Here is a 12,992-nt window from a genome sequence, read left to right as displayed (position 1 = left end):
ATATCCTGACTGAAGCAATCCTCAACATGTTGGTGACTGACATGAGACCCCTGTCCATGGTTGGCAATCAAGGTTTCAAAGCGATGATCAAGCAGTTCAACCCACAATACAATAACTACCTACCAGGCCAATCAAATGTCACCACAATGGTGGAAAAGAAATATGATTCAACCTTTGACAAAGTCAGTCTCTTTCTGACTCTCTCAATTTCAGTTTGCTTTATTGGTATGAATGTATTAAAACAATAACACAGTAGAATAAATAATTAATTAAATAATCTAATAAACAATAGCAACTTTCAAAGAAATAACGGCTGCATGCTGGTGCGATAAACCGCAATTTACACATGATCCGATTAGTCGACTAATGGCAAAAATAATCGGCGACTCGTCGATTATCAAAATAATTGTTTGTGGCAGCCCTACAGCTAGGTGATGCCAAGGTTATTATAGTTTACAAATGTCTTACAAAAGTGGTTTCAAACATTTAATTGGGCACCGCAGTCTCGTTTGAGGGTGGGCACTAAAGTGGTAAAATATGACGCATGATATAATTTTTCTACTTCCAGGGGGAAAAACAAAACAAAAAAAAAACAGCATTTTCTCTGAGTTTTTATATGCAAACAAAGTGAAAATGCAAAGAAAAAGTGATGATGCAGTGGAAAGTGGACATGTGTTGCGGTTTGTTTATGACCCGGAGCTCAAACATGTCGAGGCGGTTTTGTAGGCGAGAGAACCTCTGGTTAGCTGTGGTGGCTAACACACTTACCAACACGAGGTTTCTCATTCGCCCCATCTTCCCTTCTCCACTGGGGGGGGGACCTTCGCAACTGCTTCGGTGATTGCAGCCAAAGACAAAACAGTACACCATCTTTCCGCGTGAAGTGATGATGCTGTGTATATATTACACTATGGGACTGGCTGTCCCCATAAGACAGACTTCGAGGTCTGGGTATGAAAAGTGTGACATTTCTGTGAAAAAAAAATCCTGTAGCTGCCACATGATCTGAACATGTACTCCTCTCACCCAGTCCTAACAAGTGTTGCATCAAGCAGTATCAAAAGATGCAGTTTACTCAGACTTCTTTGTACAATTACATTTATTATCCATTACCATCTATTTAATTACACTGCAGGATTATGATGATCTGCTCAGTGGTGACAAGAAATCAAATTAGACGAGTTCTTTTTGCCGCCTAACATAACATTAATGAGTCTGTTTGCTTCTGTTTGGGAATGTGACATTTGCATTATAAATAATGCACAGATTAAAGTCATCTTACTTTTTGCTGCATGAAGCACCATGTTTCAAAAAATAAATGCAACTTATAGACTGGTGCAGCTTTTATGTGTGTTGTTTTTTTCTTTCCTCTTAATGACACATTTTTGGACTGATGCAACTCAGTCTAGAGCAACTAGGTAAGTTCCTTCAGCTTCTACAGCCCCAAAATATGTAATTTACCGTGAGCTCGTAGGTCCATAGCCACCACCCTGCAGTTGATCCTGCTGTATATGACAGCCTACAAAAACGTACAATAAAACATCAAATAATGTGCATAAAAAATTTAAAAGATAGAAGAGGTTGATTTGGCTTTTACATGAAACCTGCAGGTATTAGAGTTTACTGAGTCTGGAGGCTCACAGTGAACACAGCCCAGGAGAGAGCAGAGTGACCACCTCCGTGGAGCAGGAGAAGCACAGGACCATGGGAACCACTGCAGTAAACTCTAAAAATGTGAAAGGTAGTCAAGGAAAGGCATACAAGCACTGCACAGGATTATAGGGCAGGATCAGTTTCCGTGATTCTCTACAGTACTACCAGAGCTCATGAGCAAGCATGACATATGTGCTACATAGTAATACAAGAAGATGGTCAAAGTACACTGCCATCTTGTGAAGTTTTAGGATTTCAAAGGGTTCATTGCAATGCAGTGTAACCATCAGTGTACCATTCAGATGCCGCACTTCAGGGAGACGCAAAGGCTTAGTTCTTAAAAGTATGTATAAGGTTCAGAATTACTAAAACCGAAGCCATCCTGGTCAGCACGCCTCACCAGACCAAATCATCACCTATAGCTAGCATCATCTTCTCTGGCTCCAATATCCCTCTCTCATCAGTAGTCAGAAATCTTGGTGTGAAAATGGACCCCCAACTGACTTCTGAAAACTCTAATCAACCACCTCTGCAAGACCTCCTTCTATCACCCCCGAATCATCTCCAAACTCTGCCCCATTCTCTCCCTCTCAGATGCTGAAAAGCCGGTCCATGCCTTTATCTCCTCCAGACTGGACTACTGTAATACACTTATCTGGATCCCTACCAAGAGCCTACAGAGGCTCCAATACATCCAGAACTCTGTGGCTAGGATCCTGATGAGAGCAGGCAAAAATAAGCACATTACCCCCATCCTTCCCTCACTCCACCAGCTTCCTATCCACCAGGATTGAAAACAAGGCCTCCCTCCGCACATACCAATGTATCTATGGACATACCCCCCCCCCGCCCCCCCGCCCCACCTCAAAGAACTCCTCAACCCACAAAATACAACACGTTCCTGCCACTCCACTCACTTAAATATCCTCCACACATCCAGAACCAGGCTAAGGACCATGGGAGATAGGGCCTTCTGTGCTGCTGCCCAATGCCTGTCTAATGCCCTCCCTGACACACCGAGGGCACCACAATCCATTGACTGTTTTAAAAGGAGTCTAAAGACATTTCCATCCATCCATTTTCTTCCGCTTCTTCCGGGGTCGGGTCGCGGGGGCAGCAGCTCAAGCAAAGCCGCCCAGACCTCCTGATTCACACACACCTCCCCCAGCTCCTCCGGGGGAACCCCAAGGCGTTCCCAAGCCAGCTGAGAGACGTAGTCCCTCCAGCCTGTCCTGGGTCTTCCCCAGGGCGTCCTCCCGATGGGATGTGCCCGGAACACCTCTCCAGCGAGGCATCCAGGGGACATCTGGACTCCAAGCTCCTCACCCCATCTGTAACAGAGCACCCAGCCACCCTGCGGAGGAAACTCATCTTGGCCGCTTGTAATTTCAATTTCAATTTATTTTCATTTATATAGCGCCAAATCACAACAGTTGCCTGAAAGCGCTTCACACAGGTAAGGTCTAACCTTACCAACCCCCAGAACAACAGTGGTAAGGAAAGACTCCCTCTGAGGAAGAAACCTCAAGCAGACCAGACTCAAAGGGGTGACCCTCTGCTTGGGCCATGCTACAAACATAAATTACAGAACAATTCACGGACGAATATACAAGAAATGCTATTGGCGCACAGGACAGGAGGATCACCAACACGAATACAACTCCCATCTCTGGATGGAGCTGCACCTTAAACAAAGAGAAAAAACAGAATCAGGCATCAGAAAGACAAAAAAAAAAAAATACTGTATAATTTGCCAGCATTAAACAAGAAAAACAGAGAAATACTAAGGTGACTGCCGGCCACTAGCCCTAAACTTTACTAAAAGACACAGAATTTAGGTAAAGTTGAGGCCGCAGTTAGGCTCCAATTACTAATAAATGAATTAAAAGAGTAAAAAGCGTAAAACAAAAGTGTACCAGTATGCTAACCATATGAAAGGGAAAATAAGTGCGTCTTAAGTCTGGACTTGAAAATCTCCACAGAATCTGTTTTATTGACACAGGGAGATCATTCCACAGAACAGGGGCATGATAAGAGAAAGCTCTGTGACCCGCAGTCTTCTTATTCACCTTAGGGACACAAAGTAGTCCTGCACCCTGAGAATGTAAAGCCCGGGCCCGTACGTAAGGTTTAATTAGGTCAGCTAGGTAGGGAGGTGCCAGTCCATGAATAATTTTATAGGTTAGTAGCAGAACCTTAAAATCTGATCTCACTGGGACAGGAAGCCAGCGAAGGGATGCCAAAATGGGTGTAATGTGGTCGAACTTTCTGCTTTGTGTCAAAAGTCTGGGTGCACCATTTTGAACCAATTGGAGACCCCTAATGCCAGACTGCGGTAAACCAGAAAATAGAACATTGCAGTAGTCCAATCTAGAAGAGATAAATGCATAGCTCAAAGATTATTCTCAGTAAGATAGTCTACGAGCTGCCGTGACACCACTTTTTCCAGAATTTTAGAGAAAAATGATAGATTTGATATCGGTCGATAGTTTGTCAATACACTAGGATCAAGATTAGGTTTCCTAAGTAATGGTTTAATCACTGCAGATTTGAAACATTTAGGAACAGATGCAGAAGTTAAAGATTTGGCCCAAGAGTGGGCCACAGGTCCTTAAACAGTTTTGTTGGTATAGGATCAAATAGGTTGTGCTTTTTGTTGACATTATGAGTTTTGTCAGCATGCCTAGTGAGATACTATCAAATTCTGTCAGTCTAGGTAATACCTCAGTAGTGGCGCCCACCTCAATAGCAGGGTGTAGTGGCTGGGTTAAGGCATGCCTGGATATGTTTAACCTGATGTCTTCTATTTTCTTCCCAAAGTAATCCAGGAAATCTTGTGCTGTAAAAGGAGAGCGAACTACAGGTGGATGTCCATGCATAAGTGTTGCCACTGTGTCGAACAAGAGCTTTGAGTTATGCTTGTTTTTGTTGATCAAATCAGAGTAGTAAGTCCGCTTTGTAGCCAATAATACATGCTTATAGGCTAAGATAGCATCACGCCACGCAAGGTGAAATACTTCTAATTTTGAATGACGCCATTTCCATTCTAGACCTCTTGCTTTATGCTTGAGGTCACACAGATAATCAGTGAACCAAGGTGACTGTGATTTGGGGGAGCGCAGTTTTAACACAGGTGGTGCAATCATGTCGAGTGTAGTTTTGAGCACCGAGTTCAAACTATCCACAAGTCTGTCTACTGACTGGGTATTTGTCAAATGTGAAGCTAAGACATCAGGCAGTCTAGCTTCAAGTTCAGTCTTAGTTGAGGAGTTGATGCATCGCCATAATGATATATAAGGTTGTTGTTCTACTAAACACGGCAGCGAAACTGTAAACTTAATAAATGAGTGATCAGACACCACTGATGTAAGAGGCATGATGTCAATATTCGTGACAGCAATACCACGTGCGAGAACCAGATCCGGGATATTTCCACTAATGTGCGTCGAATCCCGAATGCATTGCCGAAATCCTAATGCATCCACAATTTCCATAAATGATTTGCAGAGGGGATCAGAAGGCTTATTTATGTGAATGTTAAAGTCACCAATGATCAGAATATTATCTACACTAGTTGACAAGTTAGAGATGAACGCACCAAAGTCATCTAAGAATTCAGAATATGGGCCAGCAGGCCTATATACAGTGACAAAGTAATGTTGTTGTACTCGCGATCTTGTTCTTTCGGTCATGAGCCAAATCTCATGACCATAGGGGAGGGTCGGAACGTATATTGATCGGTAAATCGAGAGCTTTGCTCCCCTTCTCAGCTCTCTTCAGTAAAGACATTTCTTTTTAACAAAACTTATGGTCTCTCCTCTTCGATGCTTATTTTAAATTCTTTCCATTTTAAAATATGACTGCTTGCCTTGTTTTTTGCTTTTATCTTTTTAACCTGTAGCCCTTCGAAAACTTCAATGAAAAGGGCACTATAAATAAAATGTATTATTATAATTATCAATTAAAATGCTCAGATGAAAAAATGAAGGAAAAAAGAGAATTTGGATATTGCTACTGTAATTGTAACTGATTGAAGTTAGTGTCAAACCACAGACAGCATAATAAAAAAAATTGATAATCATCTGGAGATACACCCAAATCTGAATCAACAGTCAGATCAAGGGTTGGGTATTGAGAACCGGTTATTTTCAAGAATTGTTAAGAAATGATTTGATCCACCGACATCAACAGCCTTTTTGCTTAACGATTCCCTTATTGGTCCTTCAGAGCGGCCGTTGTTTTTGAGGGTGTTTTATCGGGAAAATGACAGGGTGAGATGGAAATGATTGATCTGCTGTGGCGACCCCTAACGGGAACAGCCAAAACACAAAGAAGAAGACTCTACGTTGATTACAGATGCTGCAGCAGGTCTGTAATCAACCGCTTTTGCAGCGAGGCTCTGCTTTGAAGCTTGAAACGAAGCAGTGCACCGACCTGCTGATTCGATGGTGACGGTTCTTTGCTGCGCTGCTTTTCAGAAGCAGCAAATCCGCTTCTTAACCCCTCTGAAAGCCATTTAAATATGTCAATCATGAGTCACTTTTGTGTGGATTAAAGTCACTAACTGGGATTCCTGTCTTGTTGCGAGAAAGACACAGCTCCAAACGCTGCGCCGCTCTCTGCCGAGTCAAGTTAGAAAGATAGAGTCCGCTCGGAATTAATAATCTCAAAGTCAATTGCCATTTATATCAAATGACACCGCTTTCCAAATGTTGTAATACAACCAATAAACTGCAATCGAAATCTAAATGTTTTTTCGTCCCAACATGAGATGTCCTGCGCCGATATGCAGCAGTCGGCTGAGCTCAGCTCAGAGGAATGGTGTGACATTCATGCCAAAATGTCTAAAAGGAAATGCTTTTTCCAAAAACTACAGATTTCGTTTATTTGTATTTATGGCCAGAGATCAAGGATCCACCATGCAGTAGGGATATGTACAAGTAGGCAGCGCCCTCGATTAGGTTCTGCATAATTGCATGTGACCGCATTTCCGAGAGCTGCACAGGGAGTTTCCTGGGATTCCCATTGCTATTGGAGGGATACCTCGATCTATTTTTAGGTCGATGACATAGAATAATTACCCAGCTCCCACCTCATGTTCAAATTTTCGTCACAAGCAATCGGAGAGAGAAGTTACCTGATTTCTTGTTTTTGCTTCGTCAAAGTCACTTAAATTGTACGGGAAGGAAGGATAGGGAATAAAAATCAATGTATACGGAATAAAGAGTAAGTATTTCTCTTCATTTTCGCTGAATTTCATAGATTAGCCGTTTCACAAAGATTCTGGTCGATCGCCAAAATCCAGTGACTGCCAGTGTTGAGATGATATACCATTTAGAATGAAGGAGAGGTGGTAATCCACCATTCCTGAAAAATTTATGCAGATATCTTGGATATTAAGGAAGTTATGAGAAAAGATATGAAGGAACAAGCCCAACTTGGTCACAAAGGTCCCATTGTTTCATCTATTCATTAAGGCCAGGAAAACAAGCACAAAAACACCCATAACTTCGCTAATATTTGAGATAATCACATGATTTTGGTGTAATTTTAAAGAGTTTTTCGTGTTCTTTCTGAATTCACAGGCAGATTTTATATTGCATGGGACAGAATTTTTTATACACATCCCTACAAGTAGATTTTATTCAAGTCCAGAGATCAAGGATCCAGTGACCAATTTCATATTTATTTACTTTAAGACTCAATAAAATGTTGTTGACACAGAAAACCAGTAAAGCCTACTTTTAGTACAGAGAACATTCACAAGAGGTATTGATAAGGGAATCGATAAGGAATAGGATCGATAAGTGGAATCGATATTGATAAAATCTTATCAATACCCATCCCTAGTCAGATCTGAATACTTTGCATGACTAATCAAAATGAAGTATCAATAAAAACATCCTGTTATGCAGACATGCAGATGCAGCTATTAAGGATATATCTTTGCCATTGTCACTTTCCACCTCAACGTCTTCCATGGTTTCAAAGTAGTGACTCCAGGGCAGGGGGGAGAAATCCCTCTTCCTTCCGGGTCTGTATATAACAAAAGAGAAGAATGTGAACTAAATCTCTAATGTCCAAAATGAATAATTAAAAAAACAAACAAGAGCAATCAGATATTTCTGAAGTCTGCCAAGCCGGATCTAGATCACCAAAATTCAGTGGAGTCTTCCATGGCCTAATATCGATCTGTGGTGCAAATCTGGTGAGAATCCATGAAGTAGTTTTGACATAATCCTTCAAAGCCTATATAAAGTGAAATCTTGATTCAAAATCTGGATCACTTCCAAAATTAATGGAGTCTTCCATGCCCTAATATTTATCGGTAGTGAAAATTTAATCAAAATCCATGCAGTAGTTTGATGTAATCCGGCTAACAGAGACAAATAACTAACTAAATGCTGATTATTTTATTACGTCTTGGTGGACGCAATAAAAATTAAAATGTGTGTCAGTGAGGGCAAACTTTGACACAAAGTCGGGGTAATGAGCTAATGATTACATGTCTCAATCACGTACTGAATTAGAAGTGTACCGCCTTTGGGTGTTTTAAGATTTAAGTCATAAAATAAATTGTTTAGCACCATTATCATTTTATTTATTAACCTTTAAATAGGGGTTAATTATATGAGACATTGCCAGTATGATCAAAACTCACACTGTCTCAGTTCCCCTGAAGGGGTAAATTTCAAACGGCGAACAGACGGCCTTGACCTACGTTCTGTAGTGATCTATGCAATCTATGATAGCAACATCATAGATAATGTGGAAGCTTTCCCTGACTTGTGTGAGGGATGCTGGGAAGGACATGGCAACACCCAATTAGAGTAGAGAGGCACGGTGATGTCAGCTGACTGCTGTCTGGAACAAAATAATCCAACATGGAGAAGAACGCTGTGAAACATCTTATTTCTGTATAAATCAGTTTCTCATATATTTTGGAAAAGTTAGTGAGAAATAAACATTCTAAATGTAAAGACAGTTTTTGAAATCAGATAACACCTCTAAAGTGATTTCCAAGACATCTTACTGATGTTAAGCCCCGTCACACATAGCAAGAATGTGCAGGAACCATGCCTGACACAGCAAATATTGCCATAATCCGACACAGTCGGGAGGAAAAGAGGCATGGTCAGCAGTGTCAGAACAGATCCAGATTAGCTTGTCCACAGCTGCACGATGGCATCCAAACCGCATGTAGACAACAGGTAGATGACAGACTGTTGTCAGATGGCCATAAAAGGCGCTGCAGACTGCCCGATGTCCAAACATCTGAATGGCAAACACGGGCCCAGAGTGGGAGGCAGTGCTGTATTCCTCATGCACACATGCATGCGTGTGTGTGGCACACGTGTGCTCCATGCACACGCGTGGGGCTGCAATTATCACTCAGCCGTGTGTGTGTATACGTAATGCTGCATGAGTAGCACACGGTGCTTTGGGTTCGATAGCCGCTGTTCACATTCACTGCACATGATAATTCATAGTTATTGTCACGATAAAGCATGCCACATACATTTCAACAGTTTCTTTGCACTCCGGGAGGGGGTGTGTGGACATTATTATTCTTGGCAGATGCAGGTCATACCAGCAGGCTTTGCTGTGCCAGCTCCATCTCGAGGTTCCCTCGTATGCGCTCAAATCGTTTTGGATCCTGTTTTGCCACCATCAGAAAACTGCAGTCAGATGATCCTCAGATTACACATGGACCGCTGTCGGATAGGTGTCCCATCTCGACAGCGCCCGAGGGGTTTTGAACATGTGCATCACACTCGGGGCCGCCAGCTGATTTTGACCAACTGTGACGACTTCCGCAGATGGCTGCCAGAACGTTTTGTAACTGAAATCCGACACTTTTCGGATGTGCACCGGTTTGTCATTCTGACACCATTCTGCGTGATTCTGGCTATGTGTGATGGGGGTATTAGCGTGCACACAAGGTTGAAAGTTAACTTCAAAACTAGGGGTCAACCGATTATCGACTGGGCTGATTACCACCGCCAATATTCAGCATTTTTCCAGATATCGGTATCGGCCATTTAGACTGGCCAATATGCCAGTTTATTTTTACAGCACTGCATGTAGCAACTCAATGGTCGCAAAGTTCCATCTTCATGCCTACATTTTTTAAAAACAGATCATGAGTCACTGACTAGCATTTCTTGAGGCCACAGCACTGTGTAACAGCAGTTCAGAGCAAAACAGAGCACAGCTCTCTGTCTGCTTGAGTGAGAAAAAAAAAAATTCCATCAAAATCCTTCATTAAATAATCCAGAGGTCCTCCTGTGTCCATAGCTGCAGCTACATTCAGAAAATGAAGGTTTATTTTGCAGTCCCAAAGGTTTGTCTTTCCAAAAAGTTCCAAGTTTGCTCTAAAGAGAAGAAAACAGCAAAGACATGTGAGCGAGGAGAGAGAGGAGATGAGGGGTTCACTCATTTTCACATGAAAACAAAAATTAATAGTTTTCATTATAACTGTTTACTATTTACAAAGGATTATGTGAGCCTTTGTAAACAGCGGACTTTAGTGCTAAATGCTCATTAAAAGCAGCAGGGCAACTTATTTAAATGATCATCTTCAGCCCACAGCCTCACTTACTGAAACAGGAAAGTGTGAAAAACTGATTCAGAAAGTTTTTCATCCAGGTTTCATCCTTAAAAGAGCAGGTTTGACAATCAAATCAGTCCGGATTCAGCTTCTGTTCAAATAAGACAATTATTAAAGGGGTTATATTGTATATAAAAAAGAAAGTAATGCAATCCCAATAAACAACCAAAAAAAAAAAAACAAACAAACTCAAAATGACAGGAAAAACTGCTTGTCTGACTGGATTAAAGCTACTGTGTGTAAATTTACATTTACAGTCAGTGTCACAGTGTTAAATTACCTGACACAGTTCTCTGCCTCATTGAATTAAAACTACTGTGTGTCATTTTTGAAGACGACAGCAAAGGCTATGTCAATTATATATTAATGAGTTTTTAACCTGTTCAACATTATGACTTAGCATATCACAAATATGAAATATGCATCATGTTTAACTTAAACTGCCCCACATTGTGTTTTTTTTTTTTTTTTTTTTTTTACACAGCAGATTACAAAACATTACAAAATTATTTTAATTAATTCTGCCTGCTGACGTGTGAAGAGCCCATCATATTGGGCCAGTGGCCCCTGACTTCAGGCACTGAGTGGCAGTTAGCCCATACCCATCTTTCAAAATATGAATAGTTGCTTTCTGGTTTACAATAAAGTCCCTCCCACAGCACTACTTGATTTGTTAGATGTCACAAGTTCAGCCTGTCAGTGCTGCAGGCTGCTGTCACACAGACTGACATAGAAGAAGATAGCAGTGTGCAGACTGGAGCTGTGCCAGCTGTATTTATTTATTTGTTTAACTTCATAATAATATTATATATAGCTCCTTGCCCTTTTTGTGTGAAGGTCATGCTGAAAGGTTCTGTGAATTAAACATATGCTGCAAAACATTTGAAAGAAAGTTTTGTGTCAAGAGAAGGGATGGGTATTGATAAAATTTTAATACCATTATCGATTCTGCTTATCGATCCAATTCCTTATCAATTCCCTTATCAATACTTCCTGTAAATTTTCTGTGTTCTACAAGTAGGCTTTACAGGTTTTCTATGTCAACCACTTTTATTGAGTCTTAAAGTAAATAACAAACTGGTCACTGGATCCTTGATCTCTGGACAAAAATGAACTCTGCATGGTGGATCCTTGATCTCTGGACATAGATAGAAACAATAAAATCTGTAGTTTTTGTCAAAAGCATTTCCTTTCAGACATTAATGGCAGGAAAGTCTCTCCATACAGCTCAGATGGTTGCTGGAGTCCGCACGTCTGCAGCCATAAAGTCTTGGGCTGCTGCACGTCAGCGCAGGACGTCTCATTTTGGGAGGAAGAAAAAAACATTTTGATCGATTACAGTTTATTGATTGCATTACAACATTTGGAAAGAAGTGTCATTTGACTTAAACGGCGATTCATTTTGAAGTCATTAATTCCGAGCGGACTATCTTTCTAACTTGACTCAGAGAGCAGCGCAGCGTTTGGAGCATTGGAACTGAGGACAATTCTCGTTTCTTTCTCACAAGACAGGAGTCCCAGTTAGACACTTTAATCCGCACAAAACTGACTCAGGATTGACATATTTTAAGGGCTTTGAGAGGGGTTAAGAAGCGGAGTTGCTGCTTCTGAAGAGGAGCGAAGCAAAGAACCAAGGAAACAGCGGATCAGAGCACTGCTTCACTGGATCAAGGTTCAAAGCAGAGCCGCACTGCAGAAATGGTTGATTACAGATCCACTGCAGGGTCTGTAATCAACTTAGAGAAATTATAATTTTCCTGACAAACACCCTCAAAAACAACGACCGCTCTGAAGGACCAATAAGGGAATTGTTAAGCAGAATGGCTATTGACATCGGTGAATTGAATCATTTCTTAACAATACCCGAAAAGTACCGTTTCTAGATACCCACCCCTAGTCAAGAGTGTATTTAACAAAATTTTGACACGTTTTTGACACTTTTTATTGCAGGCAAATATTTGCCTCCAAAGCTGGTCAATAATGGGTATCAGCCCTTAAAAATCCCTATCAGTCCACCACTATTAAAAACCTCACTCATGCAGATCATTTGTAAAGTGTCACGTAACAAAATAATTTATAGAGCCGCCAATTCTTGCTTAGACAATGTGGTGAGTGTAAATGAACTGTAAGCAGATTTAAGCTCCTCTCACAAAAAAGGCATGTGCGTGGCAAGCAGTGGTGGGCACAGTTCCGCTAATCCGCTAATTTTCGAAGCTAATGTTTTCATTATCGGATTAGGTTTTCAGATAACTTTGAAAACTATCAGCAGACAATTACCTTCCAATAAATTTTGGTCTGATAATTTTTTGATTGCTAACATATTTTTGCAGTCTTAGTGAATAAAGCTTTAACAGTTAAAAACATTTGTGAAGTCTGACATCAAAGATTTTAGTGCCTACCTGTTAAACGTTTTGTAGCAGATGTGCAGTTCTATCCTCTGCAGTCAGAGGAGAACTGGTCACAGAAAAAAAACATTTTTCTTGACACCATACTAACTTGCCGGCAATATCACCCAAGTCATCCAGAGGCATACAGTTTTAACTGGTACAAAACTTCAGAATTGGTGCATTATGTAAAATTAAAAGATGTGTTATATTTTAACTTTGTACAAATGACAGAACTGTCATTAATGGAGTCATTCTATCAAATCAAAATAACTTTATCCGTTAGGAACTTCATTTGCAGACAAAGCGCCAGCACAAGCAGAAACACACATTTCATACATGAT

General features: G+C 40.9%; 1 protein-coding gene across 1 annotated transcript in view; it reads right to left on the bottom strand.

Moving 5' to 3' along the window:
• Nucleotides 1-12,992, bottom strand: part of ppme1 (protein phosphatase methylesterase 1) — a 39,785-nt gene that overhangs the window by 16,415 nt on the left and 10,378 nt on the right. Inside the window, exons 2-4 of the mRNA XM_034178710.1 lie at nt 7,596-7,689; nt 1,642-1,734; nt 1,462-1,519 (exon numbers count right to left, since the gene is read on the bottom strand). Of these exons, the coding sequence (XP_034034601.1) occupies nt 1,462-1,519; nt 1,642-1,734; nt 7,596-7,689 (245 nt within the window). The remainder of the gene's footprint in view (nt 1-1,461; nt 1,520-1,641; nt 1,735-7,595; nt 7,690-12,992) is intronic.

Source organism: Thalassophryne amazonica, chromosome 9 (genome assembly GCF_902500255.1).
Source record: "Thalassophryne amazonica chromosome 9, fThaAma1.1, whole genome shotgun sequence".
NCBI classification, from domain to species: domain Eukaryota; kingdom Metazoa; phylum Chordata; class Actinopteri; order Batrachoidiformes; family Batrachoididae; genus Thalassophryne; species Thalassophryne amazonica.
The sequence above is the reverse complement of the archived record's forward strand: the minus strand, read 5'-3'. Positions and strand labels throughout refer to the sequence as shown.